The sequence below is a fragment of the Xiphophorus maculatus genome, unplaced genomic scaffold (genome assembly GCF_002775205.1).
Source record: "Xiphophorus maculatus strain JP 163 A unplaced genomic scaffold, X_maculatus-5.0-male Unplaced_Scaffold_BN000183F, whole genome shotgun sequence".
NCBI classification, from domain to species: domain Eukaryota; kingdom Metazoa; phylum Chordata; class Actinopteri; order Cyprinodontiformes; family Poeciliidae; genus Xiphophorus; species Xiphophorus maculatus.
In genome coordinates, this window is record NW_019369779.1 from 13109 (window position 1) to 31600 (window position 18492).

Consider the following 18492-nt stretch of genomic DNA (forward strand, 5'->3'; position numbering starts at 1 on the left):
TTCCTGTTATAAATAACTAAAACACTGTAAAAAATGAAGAGGATTTTATTTTTAGAGTTATTACAATTTTAATAAAAAGATCTTTTAAAATCTCTTTCTCACTGGTTTTCAACTTTAACATTTTAGAGATTTCTTAATAATTTAGTTTTTAGTCTTAATAATAATAATAATAATAATAATAATAATAATAATAATAATAATAACCATAAATCACAATAAATGACGTCTGAGTTTTGTCCTCCTCCTCCTCTTCTTCCTCCTCCTCCTCCTCCTCCTCTTCCTCTTCCTCTTCCTCTTCCTCTTCCTCCTCCTTCTCCTCCTCCTCCTCAGTCCATATGAGCCTCAGCTCCTCTGGGAACTATTTTCTCTTTTCTCTTTAATCTTTTCTCTTTTCTTTTCCCCTCATTAATATTAAATCAGTTTTTTTGTCTCCAGTCCAAATTAAAATCACACACAGGTTTTTTTTTTCAAACATTATGACTTTTATTCTTCATCATTTCATTTCTTCAGTTGTTTATTTGATCTTTCTTTAGGTCTATATAATCTGTAAATAATCAATCTGCTGTTTGGGATAAACTATCTCTAATAATAAAACTTTTTTCACTCAGTTTTTCTCAAAAATCCTTTTCATATATTCATGTACTGTATATTTTCTCTTCATAGATGATTTTGATAGAAATCAATCTTTTTAAACTTTTTTTTATGTAACTTCCTCATAAACAAACAAAGAGACAAACCAGCCAAGCAACAAACAAACAAACTAACCGAAGTTCACATTGTTTAGTTAGAAGGCAGTGAAAATGTTTCTGTCAGAAATAAACTCCTAATATTTATAATGTCTGTATTTCATGATGCTACTTTACTGTTGGGACTTTCCTCTTTATTCTAACACAGACCTAAAATATGTCACCGCTGATAATCTACTAAAATCACTGGATGAAAACGGGATGAAGCTAAAATGCAACAGTCATATCTCTCTCCAGCCACGGTTTATTTATTATTCATATTTTCAGCTACGCTGGCCATAACGTCTCTCCTCCTCGTATTGCTGCTCCTGATGTTTCAACAGACAGAAAATAAACCAAATAATCCCAAACCTCCACGTTCATCAGGTTTCTGTTCAGTTTGGATCTGATGGGATTTCAGGAAATGAGCACAACGTCTAAACATGGAAGCCTCAAGTTTCCCAAAGTTTAATTTTTATTGAGTTGGGAAATTGATCTTATTGCTTTTTGCTGAAACTGCAAAAAAACTGAAGCCAAGGGTAAAAAACAATGTTAAAATGATCAAATGCTAATTAATCTGATGTAACTCTCCCATAAATGCAGTTAATACAAAATCAAAATGTTAGCTAGCTTATTTAATAACTTAAATAATTTAAGTATTTGATTTATTTACTAGTACAAATGACAGGCAACGCAACATGAATTAGCTAAGATGTCAATTTAAACCTGATCTCTCCATATCGTTTCATATCGGATTTAATGCTAACAAACTGTTAGCTTACAGGCTACAATACAATTTCATGCTAATCCAAACTTTCAGTTACCTTGACCCAATTTCACAGTTTGGTTTCCAAAATATTATAAATATTTAATGTTTATTCATTTAAAAGGGACAATAAATATTAATAAAGTAGACAAGTTAAATGTTAATGTACACAAGTTCGCTAACAGGCTAGTTATTAGCAGGAGTCTCTGTGGCTAACGTAAATATAAATCTATTGTGTATTATAGATTGATATTATAATTAGCCTTATTAGGTTTTAATCCAACCTGGTAACATAGATTTAGCTTGTAGCTGCTGTTAGCTAACTTCACAAAACCTAAAAGTTTAATTTATCCGTTTGGTCAAGTTTTAAGCGACCCGTGTTATTTTAACTTTAGGTTAACATGACCAAATGTTCCAGTTTAGTTCAGAATGTTCTTTAATCCAGCCTAATCTAGACAAATCTTTAATCTGAATCATCTGGATGTAGGTAGTCTGATATTCTTAGCTAATCAAAATACACCTGATTTAGCTGCTAACTAGCTGTTAGCAAACCCTAAAACACATAGCTGTTGTTTATTTAACCAGAAGGTAGCTAACCTGACTATAATTTGGTTGATATATTATCTGATTGAACTATAATCCCCTATTGTTCTCTGAATGTATGCTACCTGACTTAGCTGCTAATTGTTGCTAGCCTAACATAAGCTAGCTGTTCCTCTGGACTCATCAGTTCGGTAAACTAATGAGCCGTTTTAACTGATTATCTAAAACCTTAGCTAACCTGGCGCTCTTAGGTTTACTTTGTGATTTAATATTTAAGCTAACGTTAGCTAAATTGTGAATCAAACTTGCATGATAAAATGACAGCATCAGGTTCAGATGCTAGCACATTTGTCTCAAAATGTTTTCTCTGAATCTGCTTTAATGTCAGATTGTTGATAAACTGCAACGTAGCTCCTGTCTGACATTAAAGTTTAATAAAACAAATGCTACTCAAGCTAACCATGACTTACTCTGGACAAACTTTAGCCACATTTAGCTCTGGCTAGCTGAGTTGATCTTGTACAAAATGAACTTTACCTTCAGTTTTCTCATCATAAATGATGTAAAAATGATTATTTTAATGTTTTATGCCCATTTCCTGAAATGCTAAGACTTTCTTAGCTGATCTGTTATTTCTTTAAAAGTAAACTTACGCCAAGCGACCGAGGTCACACCAGAACCCGCAGAACGAGTTTCACTGGACCGGCATCATAACGTGCTTTCACCAAATGCAACATGTTGATTTTAATATAAATTCAGGAAAGTGTTTTTCTGATAATAGAATGCTGCTCAGGTCAAAGGTGAATATTGTCACCACTGCTGCCTGTAATTATGTAGCCGTGACCCGTTCTGCTAGCTGGTGTGACCGCGGCCTCTGCACGGTAACCGCTAGCACAGCAAACATTTCGCTAACATCCCGTCTCTGCTGCCGTGTTCAGTCAACCTGCTGCCGTTAAAATGAGAAGCAGTCCGTAGGAACCGAGGCTCTGGGTCGGCTCGATGCCTCGGTTCTGGATGGGCTCGATGCCTCGGTTCTGGATGGGCTCGATGCCTCGGTTCTGGATGGGCTCGATGCCTCGGTTCTGGATGGGCTCAATGCCTCGGTTCTGGGTCGGCTCGATGTCTCGGTTCTGGATGGGCTCGATGCCTCGGTTCTGGATGGGCTCGATGTCTCGGTTCTGGATGGGCTCGATGCCTCGGTTCTGGATGGGCTCGATGCCTCGGTTCTGGATGGGCTCGATGTCTCGGTTTGTCTTATTGATTCTGTGGAGTTTCACTTGGTCTTGCGTTACACATGAATTAGTACCTCAGGCTAAATGGCAACCCTGCTCTCCGTCCTGCCGGCGTGTCGGCGCCGGCGAGGCCCGGCCGACTCAACATCAATAATGCATGGCTGACTTTAATACTATGTAATTCCACAATTGTAAGTTGGCGAATATCCATCAAAATTTCATCATTGTCTTCATTTCAGGTCAATGGCGTGTTGAATATTTCATGTTATTGACCTCTGGGTGAGGTGGCGTGTGATTGGACGAGCTCTCCCTCAGGGCCAACCGGGCTGCCGTAGCGCTGCAAAAATCCAATTCTGCTGTTTTCTTCTGATGAATGCAAACTCAGTCCTGGACGTCGTGTTTTTCAGGATGGAGGAGTAGCTGTCACTGTTTCTTAATTATTTTTTATCAGTTGGACGTATTTTCTTGTGTTTTATTTCTTTAACTTTGTTTTCTTCTCCTTCCTGTTAAAACGCCAGCCAAGTCAGTATGGTGGGCAGGGCGGTCAGCAGCAAGCCGAGGCCCCCGGATCTGGGCGCGCCGTTTCCGCCGCCACACAGTTCAAACAAACTCCCACGGAAATTCAGGTTGCGGGATTCCTTTTTCAGTTTCTCCCAGAGGTCCGTCGCCCCCTCCTGGCAGTCGGCCAGCGCCGTCGTGGCACAGGAATGGAAGTTATCCCAGTAACTGGCGAGAGAAGACAGAAACGATTAGCACCGCAGGCTTCCGACCGGAGTGGGAGGAACCGGACTCAGAACCAAGGCTGGTGGCCGATAAACAACCTGGCAATGAAAAACCTTCTGGACTTCATGGAGTTAATGGAGTAAAAACAAAACTCCAGAGTTTCCCTTCAGAAACGCATCAGAGACGTTGGATCAGCAGAGAGCTGCTGTATTTTTAAAGTGTCATAAATGTAAGAGGAACATTAAAATATTACAATCATAAAACATTTTATTCACTGAGAAGACTCAACAATAAACTACAGACTCTAGAATAACGGCTTCATCTGGTTCAATATGATTAAAATCAATTTAATTCCTCCTCAGATTGAATTTCTTTAGTTTTTACTGCATAATCTTTAATAAAAGCAGTTTATTGGTGAAACTTTATGGCCTTCAAACAGAAACTGAGTCGACACGACGACCTCGTCTCCAACATTTAAAATATTTTAGGAACCTTCAGCTAATGAAATATTGATGAGTGAACTAGTTCACGCTGGCAGCTGAGAATATTTAATCTGTGAACATAAACATGAATAATTCAGCTCTAATCTGTTTGAACTCGGCCTTTAATGAGATCCTGATCCTGAAGCCTTGATGATTCCCGTCTGACTGGATCAGCGCCGCCACGTTAAACGCTTTCATTTAAACATTTCAGATAGAAAAACTAAACCAAACACTGGAGACTGGTCAGAGCCTCACACCAGTAGCTCCTTACTGGTCAGATTACAGCACCATTTCTGGTTTGGTGAACTTTTATAATTATTCTTACAAAACAGGAAGAATCGTTTCTCGGCTTGTTTTTGTTGCTAAAGTTCAGTTCTGTGTTTCCTGTAACGTTTCCTCCCTGAAGCCTCGTTTTAAAATCCTCAGTCAGTTTTAACGATAAAATCGTTATAACAAACATGTATATCTATGTTACATCATAGATATACATGTTATATGTATGATATAACATGTATATCTATGTTATAACATTTCACTCATCATTCAGACGGAAATCTTCCCAAACGTGAGTTCGGAGTAAACAAACATGGCCGACGAGGGAGAAACGATGGCGACAGAACATCGTCCACATCGACTTCCTGTTGGAGGTGAAAAATAAAAACACATACAAACCTCAGAACTGGATTATTCTGGTTCCGTATTCTGGATTATTCTGGTTCCATATTCTGGATTATTCTGGTTCCATATTCTGGATTATTCTGGTTCCATATTCTGGATTATTCTGTCCTGCGATGAGATTTTGAGTGAAAAAATAACTTCAGTGTTGGAAAACTGCAGCGTTACGGATGAAAACCTGGACTGATTTATTCTACGCTGATGACTGAGGCTTTTACTTTTTTTTATGAGAAATTGATTCTGTTTGTGCAACAAACTCAGTAACTTTGGTGAAAATCATCTTAAACTCTCTTGGTAAGAAGCTGATTTTCTGGTTTTCAGTTTTTTATGTCTGTTAAACTCAGATTAACGTTATAATCTGAGTCAGAACCGAGAAAGTGTTGGTGAGATCGCAGAGAGCTGCTCAGTCGCTTGGTGTTACTCCACAGCGCCCCCTATAGGCCCAACATGATAACATGGTTCTGTCAACCAGGCGACTCCATTAAAGCTACATAATGAGGCGGTTGACTGTCGGACGCTCCGGTAACTGCCTGACGCTCCGGTACTGTCGCCCCCTGGTGGCCGGTCAAGACGTTCCACCTGCTTGTAATCCAGGTGATTTAAATCCCATCAGTTTCCTACGGTGGCCGACAGGTGCAAATGCGCAGCAAAAGAGAAAACATGCAAACAAAAAAGAAGACACCCCCGAATGAAATGCAGCAAATAAAAAGAGAGACGCAAACACCCCCGAATGAAATGCAGCAAACAAAAAGTGTTGAAAACGGAAGTGCTCCAGACCACTAGGGGAGTCAAAGAAAATAGTATTCATTTCTATGGGACCAGATGCAAGATTCAGAGAAAGAAATTTGAAAGAAAGTAAAGGTATCTCTCTGAATCTTGCATCTGGAAAGTGTGATTATTGTGAGAAGTCTGAAACAATAGAGCATGTTATTTTAGAGTGTTGTAAGTATGAAGAAGAGAGAAGATGCATGCTGAGAGAGTGTGTAGGTATTAAAGAAAGGTTTAATTTAATAGAATTTTTGAGGAGAGATTTCGGGAGTAGACATATTCAAATAATTATTCGGTATCTTAAAAAAACAAAGCTATTTCATAGGATATGAGTAGAGCAAGTTGGGTGTGAATGTGTAAAGAATATCAAAGAGGGGTATATAAAGCTATAAGCAAGTTGGATAATATAAGCAGGTGTGTATGTGTGGGGGTATGTTTAATCAGGAGTTAATGGAGGGAAAAGGTAGAAAGTGAAAGTTTATAGACCATCTCGAACCACACTCCATACTGGTAAGTGGCGGTAATGCTACTGTAAGTTTGTTGCCAACCGCCAATAAATACCAAGAAGAAGAAGAAGAAGAATCTTGCATCTGGTCCCATAGAAATGAATACTATTTTCTTTGACTCCCCCTAGTGGTCTGGAGCACTTCCGTTTTCAACACTTTTTGTTTGCTGCATTTCATTCGGGGGTGTCTTCTTTTTTGTTTGCATGTTTTCTCTTTTGCTGCACATTTGCACCTGTCGGCCACCGTAGTTTCCACATGTGGATTAAATCCTGAGTCGAACAACAAGCTGGAGATAAAACTGAGTTTCTGTGTTTTCAGTTCTCCTCTGTCTTTCAGGCTTCACTCTCTTGGTTTCATGTTTTATTCATATCAGCCATCAGCCGCACTATTTCCCATCTAAATATATTTTTACTCTTTGGCCTCATTTTCTGCCTCCTATTTATTTTCCTTCATATTTTCTGCTGCTTTTCTTTGTCTTCCTCCTTTTTAATCATCTCCTCTTCATCGCTTTCCGCCGCGCAGTTCATGTAAATGCGACACCAGCCAGCTGAGCGACGCGTGCTGACACACACACACACACACACACACACACACACACAGCGTATCTAATCCAATCTTCCAATCTGCTCTTATTGATGTCGACCTGCTGACCCGAGTTGTGTCCAAGATACATCTCAGAGCAATTAACGCGTGTGTGTCGGTGTGTGTGTGTTGGTGTGTGTGTGTCGGTGTGTGTGTGTCGGTGTGTGTGTGAGGAGGCGTATTAACACCCCCCACACACACACTCTCCCTCCTCCTGCCACGCCTCAGCAGCTCTGTGATGGAGCCGTCACTGCATTAAAAAATCATGTGTTTGTCTGTGGGGGGGCAGGATGGTGGTGGGGGCAGTTTGCCATCTGGTGCCTCCCCTGCCCCCCCACTCTGGGTGAGGGGGGGTCACCCCCCCCAGGCCTGCAGGTTCTGTTGCTCATATTGTTTCATCTGAAGCGTCTCTCACTAATAACTATAGAAATAATCTGTTTGCTTTATTGTGACGTCAGAATCTGATTTAAATGAGTTTAAACTCTGAAATCTTTAGATCAAAGATTTAAGGTGTAAATGAAGCAGCAGCAGCTTTAAGGTGTTTCTGCTTTTTATCTTTTCACTTCAGTGTCAAACAGTTTAATGAAACCATCAATAATTCCTCCAAACAGGAAGTGGATCTGAACCGAGTCCAGTTTTGTTTCCATCTGACTGGAGGTGAAATCCTGAGTCAACTTTTAAAATGTTCCAAAATTATCTAATAAATCCTCTTTCATTTAAAGATTCTTTAAATGTGAAAAGTATTTTTGGTTCTGTAACGTGTCAGGAGACGATCCGTTGCTCTCCTGTGTTTGACTTGAACTTACGTGCAGATCTTGTTCAGGCTCTCTCTGTCGTCCAGGTCCTGGGGGTAGTTGGCCATTTCGTCCCCCAACCGAATCAGGCAGTTTGAGAAACCTTTAAACACCGAGTCGCATTCGCCAGCACCGACCAGCACCGTCTGCAACACAGGAACTGAGAGAGACCAAACGGTTTAAAACACCGTCTGCAACACCAAGAGCTTTAAAAGAAGAAGAAGAATTACTTTATTCATCCCAGCAGGGAAATTATTTTGCAGTTACAGCAAGAATTTTTTATACACAGATTAACACACACACGACAGGAGCTGCGTCTGCAGGCAGCCAGCTGAGCCGGCGCCATTTTTGAAGGAGGACATGCGGCAAAGGTCGTCGGAAGTCGAACCCGCGACGTCCACGGGTCTGAGGCCTCCAAATGTGGGGCGTGCTAACCCCCTGCGCCACCACAGCACACCGTCTGAACACCAAACGGTTTAAAACACCGTCTGAACACCAAACGGTTTAAAACACCGTCTGAACACCAAACGGTTTAAAACACCGTCTGCGACAGGAACTGAGAGAGAAACGCGGTTAAACACGACGTCTCACTTTGATTAGGAATAAATTCATGTAATTTAACATAACAGATTTTATTGATCGCTGAAGAATCGACCTATTGAGTCATTTTTCTGTTTTAGGTCAAAGGTCAAAGGTTGAAAACATTCATTGACTTTTAATCACATCAGATATAATAACTGTGTTTGAACTCGGAGGTTTTCAGTTTTCACCTGTAAAAAGAGGAATTTCCTTCAGAGAATAAAAACGGTGACATCATCACAGAGAGAAAAACCATTAAAACCATTGAAACCATTGAAACCATTGAAACCATTAAAACCATTGAAACCATTAAAACCATTGAAACCATTGAAACCATTGAAACCATTGAAACCATTAAAACCATTGAAACCATTGAAACCATTAAAACCATTGAAACCATTAAAACCATTGAAACCAGTCAGAAAGATGTTGGTAAAGTAAAAGAGCAGGAAGATGAGGAAACGTCGACAGAACCTGTAGAAAGTTTTCACACCCGGATCAGTTCCCTCAGTTCTTCCTGCTGAACTCCTCCAGCAGGTAGTGAACTGTCCTGGGCTTTGACTAGGCCACGTAGCTTCAGGTCATTTTCTTGCTGTAAAGTAAATATTTTCTCTTCTCTTTTGTTTCTCTTAAAGGCCGAAACGTTTCGCTGTGGAGTTCTCTGGTTCTGAACGGACCTTCCAGAACCAGAACCAGCTGCACTCACTGGGACGTTACCAGCGCCGACCGGATGGACCTCTGTTGAGTTCGGTCAGTCAGATATGTTTATTTAATCATCATTATGTCTCTTTGATATTAACGCTTTTATTTTGTAAATATTTGGCAACAAAAGTAAAACCTGGGAATCAAACCGACAACCTGCAGAATAATCCTGGTTTGTTTTGTTGGGACTGGATCAAATAAAATCCTAAAAACATCTTCACAGCTTTTCATGCTTCATATCAGAACCAAATCCTGCAACATGAATATTTAACGTCCATCTTTACACGTTTTTAAGCTCCAATTATTCTGTTTAATATTTGATGAAAAGAGAAACTTTGACCATTGAAGTGAATTTAAGAGGAAAATAAAAACTGGCTCAGAGTCGGAGATGAAAATCTGATAACAGCAGAAAATATGAAATATTTCTACCACAATAATCACAAACAGGAAGTTTGACAGAAATGGACAACAGAAGCTCCTTAACTAGCATAGCTAGCTAACAAGCTAGCTCAAAATTATTCATATATGTAAAGTTTTGCATGTTTATGTTAAATTCATATCCTGCTTGTGTTTCCATTTTTCTCTCTCTTTCAGTCGTTTGTTGTTTACTTTCCACTGTCTCAATAAAGTTTATTTACATAAATATGAAAATGAATATTAATATTAATATACATGAAGAATTCAAAACTTTAACACAAAAATTTAATTCGACTGAAAGATTTTAAAACAGTTCAGTCAGTTAGCGCTTTTGGCTTTAAGCTAAGTGCGCTAAACATTTTTGAAGTTAGCTGAAGCGCTAAAGTTAGCTTTGCTATTAGCAATTTGAATTTAAAGAACATCGGCGGGAAAAAACGTTTTCAGTTAGCAGAAACAGAGAAGCTTAAATGAATGTTTAAACTTCAAACTTTAATGTTTTTAAAGCACCAAACTGAAAATTAGATCTGCTGTTAGCAGGATGGATGGATGGATGATGGATGGATGGATGGATGGATGGATGGATGGATGGATGGATGGATGGATGGATGGATGGATGGATGGATGGATGAGAGTTTTCTGTGTCTACTTAAAACACTTTATTCCATGTTCTGACTGGACATTTTCTGACAGTAACTGGAACATTTTACTGGGTTCTGACCCGGAGCGTCTCATTGGGTTCTGACCCGGTCGGGCCTTTAACCGGCTCTCTGGGTCAGAACCGACTCGGTCATGTTGAGACATTCAGCAGCTCAGCTGGACGTTCAGGTCCCGACTGGTGAAAGGTTTTAATCAGGCGAGTCGGCCGCCTCCCTCATTCACAGAGACACACACACACACAGAGACACACACACACACACAGAGACACACACACAGAGACACACACACACACACAGAGACACACACACAGAGACACACACACACACAGAGACACACACACACACAGAGACACACACACACACACACACACACAGAGACACACACACACACAGAGACACACACACAGAGACACACACACACACACACACACACACACACTCCGCCCAGTGAGCTCGTGGTTCGTTAAGCTCAGGATCGTCCTGATTGATTGGTTTGGATAAGAACCGGCTGCGGTCCGGTTCCGCTCCGTCAGATGATGAACCAACACGGCATGACGTGTCGGACGAGACGCGGCTGTTAGCAGAGGTCAGAGGTCAGGGAGGGGGGGGGCGTCCTGCATGCAGCAGATTTAAATGTTGGACCTGAAGCATCAGGAAAACTTCAGAGACTCTCAGGAGGCTCCCTGAGGAACGCCAGGGCTTCTAAACAGCAACAGGAAGTGCTTTCAAAATAAAAGCTAGAACATTCTAAACGGTTTAATTTGTAGTTTATTTTAAAGATACAGAGCTGCTCTACCTGTCCTGGTCTGAACTGCCAGCAGGTGGCGCTATGTGGATAGTTAAAACCTGATTCTGATTATTATTTCTGCTTATTTTGATCATTAAAACATTAAACTTACCTTCATGAGCTTCAACACACACAGCGGAAACCGTGTTAGCGCTAGCAGACGAGCTAGCATCTGCTCTTGGAGCTGCAGCCAATCAGAGCCCAGGAAACGGAATGGAGCTCCTGGATTGGCTGCTTTGCTAACAATCACGTCTCTAGTCACATTTTTATTAAAATGCTTTACAGATTTAATATATTAAAAATCTGCAAAGTTTCTGTGAAAAGTTTTGAGCCACATTTCACAGGAAATACATAAATATTTGGGCTAAGAAGCTAACTGGTTGCTAACTGGTTGCTAACTGGAAATTACAAAAATAAACCAGAAAAATGTTTTAAAACTTTTAAATCTTCTCAGCAGATTTGATTTTTTTCTGTCTGATGTGAAAAATAAAACTGATCCAAATCCATCAAGTGTTATTTCATTTTATTTTGGAAGGTTTTTAACAGGAAGTGACGTTTTAAACGAACGTTTTGTGTTTGAGACGCTTCAGAAAAAGTTTCAGTTAGAAAGAAGGAAACTGATCAGCTGATGGAGGATCTGATCAATATGAATATTGAACTTATTTACATATTTTAATGGAAACGCAGCTTTATGAAACGTTACGACTCATTTTTCATATTTTCTCTTCTTTTTCTGTTTCTAAATTATATTTTCAGTTATTATGTTGAATTATTAAAACATTTTGGCTAATTTTGATGCCAAAGATTTAATTTTTTTAGTGTTTATTTGCCTCTTTAATGTTTTTCATATTTTGTAATTTAATTTGTTCGTTTGGTTCAAGTTTTAAAAATTTCTTGATTAATTTTTCAAAATGTTTTCTAAAGTTTTATGCTTTAAAACTTTTAGTTTAGGAAAAATTCAGTGCAGCTCATTTTTTATTTAGATACAATTTTCACTTATTGAATTATTAATGAATCTAAAATCTGCTGTGAATCTTTTTATTAGTTTTTCTTTCTACAAATGAAACATTTCAGGACCTCAACGTTTAAATCTAATTAAACTTTTCTTTTTAGAAAAATTATTTTAATCTCTAAATGAATAATTTTAATGATTAATAATTAATATTTGTAACGATATTAGTGACAGGTTTATGTTTTTATGACCAAATGAAATTCTCTGACTTTAATGAATTAGTTTTACTAAAATGTTTTTAGTGCAGCTCGTTAAAATGAGGCTCAGATTATTAATTTTTTACAGTGAAATGAATCAAATTAAATAGAAAATTTTTGATCTGTTTGAAAATATGATTATTTTTTATTTTTATTTCTGTTTTTCATTTTAGAAGAGTTAAAAGAAAAATGTAGAAAAATCTAAATCAATGCTAAATAATTTTCTGCTAATAATTAAAACCAAAATAAAACCATTAATAAATTAATAAATGTGAATTTTGGGTGAAGAAATGATTTTTTAAAGGAGTTTAATTTTAGTTTTAAAAATTATCATTTAGCTCAAATAGTTTTATAATAAACATAATTTATATAAATGTTTAAATCATAAATAAATCCGATTTTTAAATATTTTTCTCGTGTTTTCTGCCTGTGACGTCATTTTCTTAGACATGAAAGTGGATGAATGAGTGAAAGTGTTGGAGGCATGACATCATCATCATCATCATCATCAGGTTCCCCTCCGTGTTTTATCTGCTTAATAATAATGAAGATAAATTTATGACTTTAATGTTTAATGAATCTGTAAGAAAATAAATCTAATATTTCATTAATCTGATAATTTTTCTTCTCTCTCTCTCTCTCTCTCTCTCTCTCTCTCTCTCTCTCTCTCTCTCTCTCTCTCTCTCTCTCTCTCTCTCTCTCCTGCTTCCAGAAACAAACTGGGAATTTTTCCAACATTCCCAGTTTTTATTTCCGTCCAGTGAAACCAGGACGGTCCCGCGCAGCGCGGGGACGCGCACAGGTTTTATTTATTCGTTTTGATTTTATTTTCGTTCACGCCTCCCATGGAGCACTCATTCACACACACACACACACACACACACACACACACACACACACACACACACACACACACACACACACACACCTCGTGAAGCAGCATGTTACACCGCGGACACACCCACCATTAACAGCCATATTTTTCCTGCATGATAAACATCCAGATATTTGTTTTATTTTGACAATAATTTTGCTTAAATTAAATTTTATTTTCTATTTGAATTTTTTCTTTTTATCTTTAAACTCATTAAATCTTTAAATCATCATACAGTTTCAGGTTTTTAACAAGTTTTCGATCTAAAACTGGATTTTCATCCGTTTTCATGTATTTTTAAAGGTTCGTGCTGCAGCCGAATCGGAACCGAACCACGCTGCGGGGATCCGGACTCAGAGAACCGGATCAGTCCCGATCAAAGCTGATTCTAACGGGCTTGTTAAATTCAGGCCAGCCGGTCGATTTTATTCGATCCCTTTGCACAGATTCCGCAAATCCTCCCGCAAATCCTCCCGCAGCTTCACCGCCATCAACCCATCAAACGGTCCGGACGGGTTCAACTGAGTCCTGATTCTTTTCCTCCTGAATCTGAACAAAGGACACGGATTCGTTCGGACTGAATAATTCAGTTTTTCTCTTCCACAGTCACGCACGGGCTCACGGGCGCGCGCACAGCCTCCTCCACGGCGCCGTTACGCAACAGAAACAGAACCAGGTTCGGTTCGGAGGTCTGAGGCGGTCAGCCGCAGCCTCCGGGGACCCGGTTCGGTTCTGCAGCCGAACCGAGCCGGCAGGCCCGGCACGGCCCGCTCAGCACGGAGCAGCCAGATGATGGTATTATTGTTATTAATATTATTATTATTGTTGTTATTATTATTACAAACTGAAGAAGGTGTGAAACCGTGCACGAGCAGGGCGCGTGCACCAACGTTTGTGCGCGCGCACTGAGGGAAATTACGGAGATAAATTTACATGTTTTATTTCTGTTTGATGTTTTTCTGTAGATTTAAATTTCGATTCAAAATCATCTTTTTTTCCGGACAGTCGCACTGCGGCGGGACACCGACTAAACCCTGGAATCCACCGTCTAATATCTGGATTCTACCTGTTATTTACCACCGCGTCATCGAACGAACTGAAATGCATCTTCGATCAGTTTTTAAAAATAAAATAATAATTCAATCAAGATCGAAGCAGATTTTAATTTTCACATTTTTAAGGTTTTTAGGAGAAATTCCGCAGCAAAACAGCCTGGGACGAACCGAGGAGGAGGAGGAGGAGGAAGGACGGAGTAAAGAGGAGGAGGAGGAGGGTGGAGGGGGGCATCCCCCTTGTTAACACACACACACACACAGACACACACACACACACACACACACACACACACACGCACGCACGCAGTCTAAATGTGAAGTGAATCCCGGCTGGAGCCAAACTGGAGGAAACTAATCGCCAATATTTCATTTTAAGATAAAAACTGAAATCAGGTCTGGAGCGAAACCGAACCAGAAACCAAAGAGTTTCCTGAGCGCGCGGGAGAAACGAGCAAAAATGGGACCGGAACCGATTTTAAAGAGAAAAGATTCAACAGAGAAGAAACGGAAAGTTTCCGCTCACCGACGTGAAGAGCCAGCAGGACGGTGAGGAACCTGGAGCTCCAGCTTTCTCCCATCCTCCGCGCCGCGTCTCCGCATCAGAGCTCAGAGTCACAAAGTTGGAGAGCCGCAGAGGAGGAGCCGCACATTCCCCGCACAAAACACAAACAGGCGCAAACAGAAAATCCACCGCGGCGGAGCCCCGCTGCTGGCCGGCCGCTCCTCTTCCTCCTCTTCCTCCTCTTCCTCCCGCTGGATCGTCCCTCCTCTGCAGAACTCTGCGGGTTGGTGCCGATCCGCTCCGATCCGCTCCAGCTCGCACTCCGCTTTACGCGTCCCGAGTGAGAAAAGAAAAGACAGAGAGAAAGCTCCTCCCTCCATCCCTCCATCCATCCCTCCATCCATCCATCCCTCCATCCATCCCTCCATCCATCCCTCCATCATCATCATCATCATCATCCTCATATTTTAGGATCGTTTCCTTCCTTTGGTTTATTTTCAGGACTTGATGACTAAAATGTTCTGACTGAAATAAACAGATGAATCACAAACTAAAATAACAAAATGTGTTAATTTATGACAAACATTATAAAAAACTTAAACGTTGATTTAAATAATAAATCAGATTTTTGCTTTTAGAATTAAAATGATTTAAATATTTTAATTTTCACTGATTTTTATGTTTTTCATTTAAAAAAAGAGAAAAAACGTTTCAGACCCAAAAGTTTTAGTTTCCTGCATTCATGAGATCAGAACATTGTTTCATTTCTGGTTCTGGTTCTGGTTCTGGTGGGCCCAGCAGAACACAGTGTCTTACTTCAGTGTCTTCAGTTTGGACTCTTCAGAAACTCCCCGAACGTTTTCATTTGGTTCTGGTTAATGTTCTGGTTCTGGTTCTGGTTCTGGTTAATGTTCTGGTTCTGGTTTCTTCCTGCTGGATATTTTTCCAGTTTTCTCATTTTCTGATGTTTTTTCCTGAATCTAAATTTTTCCAGTTCATTAATTTTTTCTCCCTGAGCTTCGGACCGACGGCTGCTGGAGGTTTGAACCAGGCGGGTCCAGAGTGGGTTCTGGAGGCCAGAGTGGGTTCTGGAGGCCAAAGTGGGTTCTGGAGGCCAGAGTGGGTTCTGGAGGCCCGGCATCCTGCATGTTCTAGTGTCTCCCTGGTTTAACTCACCTGGATCCAATGATGATCATTAGAAGAACTTTTACCTGCTGAAAGGTTGTTAAACCAGGGAGGAACTAGAACATGCAGGATGCCGGGCCTCCAGAACCCACTCTGGACTCCAGAACCCACTCTGGACTCCAGAACCCACTCTGGACTCCAGAACCCACTCTGGACCCGCCTGGTTTAAATGTTTCACCTTCACATCTGATGGTTTTTGCTTTTTCTCTGGTTTAAAATCCTTCTGATGAGATGCAGAGTCACACAGCACTGCCAGTCAGCTGGCTGAAACAAGGCTGCTGCACTTCCCTCCATTTCAATGAAGAAAAATTCTGTTTGTAATTTTTTCCTGGAGAAATTAAATTTTTTTATAGACATAAAAAAGAGGAGCACAAACTTAGAAAAACTAATTTGTGTTTTGGGAACATCATGATGTTCTAAAATGTATTTATAAAACTATTTATTATTAACTGTTGCAGATTTCTCTGAAATAAAAATGAAATAATATTTAACAACTTTCTACATTATAATTTGTCCCTTTATGTAAATAAAACAGATTTAATTTGACTGACAGAATAATATTTAATCACTTGGAGTTTTGTTAATGTGGCCACATAAAACCATTTTATGGGCCAGTTTTGGCCCCCGGGCCTCCAGTTTGACACATGAAACTGTTGCAGAGATTCAAACCAGATTTTAGGTTTCAGACTAATTTATGATTCAGTTTTTATAAATCAAATTATTGTTATTAATGTTCTAGGAACTATTGAATTGAACTTTAATAAAATGGAACCATAAATCCATTTAATAAAATGAACTAAAATGTGTAAATTGGCAGCAGTAGGATTAATTTTATCATTTCAATAAACATGTTTGTACATAATAATCATTTATCAATAATAGTTTGAAACATTATTTAGGCCCATAACTCATAACTTCACAGTTATTAGTTGCATTAAATTGTTTTGCAAAAAGGATTTAATTAAAAAATAATAAACTGAGAAAACACAAAAGAAACATTTTAAAATTTGATTTATTCTGAGACGGTTACATTTTATTCAATGTTTCAACAAAGATACATTTAAAAAAATAACATTTTTAATATTTAAAAGTTTACTTTGTGAAAATCCAAAGAATAATCTTAAGATTTTTTATTGTTGTGTTAAAATAGACAAAATCTGAGGATTTTAATCTGGTTTTGTTCATAAAAACGTCTCAGCAAATAACAAACAATTATTGTTTATTTAGCTGAGATCATCTGTACTGAGATACTGATGATCTTAATTAACAGGGGCCCCTGTCACATTCTGCTCCAGGCCCCAAACAACGTTGGGCCGGCCCAGGCGGCTGGATGTGAAACGTGACATGAAATTAATAAAATTAATAGTAATAAAGTGTAAAAACAGAGAAATTAAATTTAAATTCCTGGAAGGACAGATGGAAATATGACATTTATTAATCAGTGAAGTAAACAGGTTTTTATTCAAACCTTAAAAACGATCCGAGCTCATCTTATGAAACAGCGCCCCCACTGGCAGCTGGTGGTACTACACGCTTTCTTTACGTTTTCCTCCAAGCAGGAAAGTCTGTCAGTCTGTCAGTCTGTCAGTCTGTAATGTACCGAAGCTGTTTGGATCTGGAATAAAGTTTCCATTCAGACCCTGAAGATCTTTTCCCCTCATTTCAGTTCATTGGATTAAATTTAAACCGGATGTGAAGCGAAACAAACCGGAGATTAGAGAAAAACTGGAAATAATGAATGACCGAGGATCTCTCACTCACACCCACTCAGGGAGACGAGTGTGTGTGTGTGTGTGTGTGTGTGTGTGTGTGTGTGTGTGTGTGTGTGTGTGTGTGTGTGTGTGTGTGTGTGTGTGTGTGTGTGTGTTTGAGTCACACACACAACGAGGGGGTCTCTCCTCCTCCTGCTGACGTCAGCAGAATCTGAAACAATCCGGAGCTCTGCTGCATATTAACGCACATATTTTCCTGAGGTGATGCGGCGCTGCAGCAGGAGAACACACACACACACACACCAACACACACACACACACACACACAAACACACACAAACACACACACCAACACCAACACCCCCCCCACACACACACCCACACCAACACCCCCCCACACACACTCACACACACACACAGAGAGAGCCTCTCTCAGATACATCCTTCTCACAGAAACTTAAAATAAATCATTTTTTATCTGTTTTGGTGTCTGCGTGGATCTGCGTGGGTCCAAACGCCGCACGGCCACGCAGCCCACCAGGTGTGATGTCTCTGCTTGACCTTGTCTCCAGACTTTTACCGTTGGACCATCTGTCCAATCAGAAGCCGGCACACAGCTGGACAGACTCTCTCACCTCCTGCCCCACGTGTGGCTACTGGGGACATCAGTGACCTCTGCTGGTGGACAACAGGAACTGCAGGAACTTCTGCCTCCAGTTATTTTTCCTGTTTTTATTTAAATCTTGAACCGTTTTTTATCCTCTTCTGTCTGATATGATCAATTCTTCTCCTGATTCACTAAAAACTAAACTAATAAGATAAAAAGTTATTTTTATTGAGTTTTATGACGGATTCAGTTTGTTTTACCAGCCAACACCGCCCTCTGCTGGTGAGGAAATGTATATGCAGGAGCCTTTAAAACGCAAATCTTTTCTGTTTTTTCCGAAGTAAACATTTATAAACTTTAACAGGTTCATTAGGAATCTTGTTCACATTCCTTAAAGTGTTTATGAAACAC

The 18492-nt window shown here is 39.6% G+C and overlaps 1 protein-coding gene across 1 annotated transcript; it reads right to left on the minus strand.

Moving 5' to 3' along the window:
* Nucleotides 1-466: 466 nt before the first annotated feature.
* On the minus strand, nt 467-14940 carry LOC102216530 (neuritin). Its single transcript, XM_005811703.2, has 3 exons — nt 14599-14940; nt 7809-7956; nt 467-3992 (listed from the first exon to the last, which is right to left on the minus strand). Exons 1-3 carry the CDS (start codon nt 14651-14653, stop codon nt 3773-3775), a joined length of 423 nt encoding a protein of 140 aa, XP_005811760.1. The 5' UTR covers nt 14654-14940; the 3' UTR covers nt 467-3772.
* Nucleotides 14941-18492: the final 3552 nt, after the last annotated feature.

What these genes read in the sequence shown, in the direction of transcription:
- LOC102216530 (XM_005811703.2), bottom strand. Translation starts at nt 14,653, where the DNA reads ATGGGAGAAAGCTGGAGCTCCAGGTTCCTCACCGTCCTGCTGGCTCTT. An exon ending in CCTGCTGGCTCTTCACGTCG is followed by an intron (nt 7,957 to 14,598) that starts GTGAGCGGAAAC and finishes GGTCTCTCTCAG; the next exon opens with TTCCTGTGTTGCAGACGGTG. An exon ending in AGCCTGAACAAGATCTGCAC is followed by an intron (nt 3,993 to 7,808) that starts GTAAGTTCAAGT and finishes TTCTCTCGCCAG; the next exon opens with TTACTGGGATAACTTCCATT.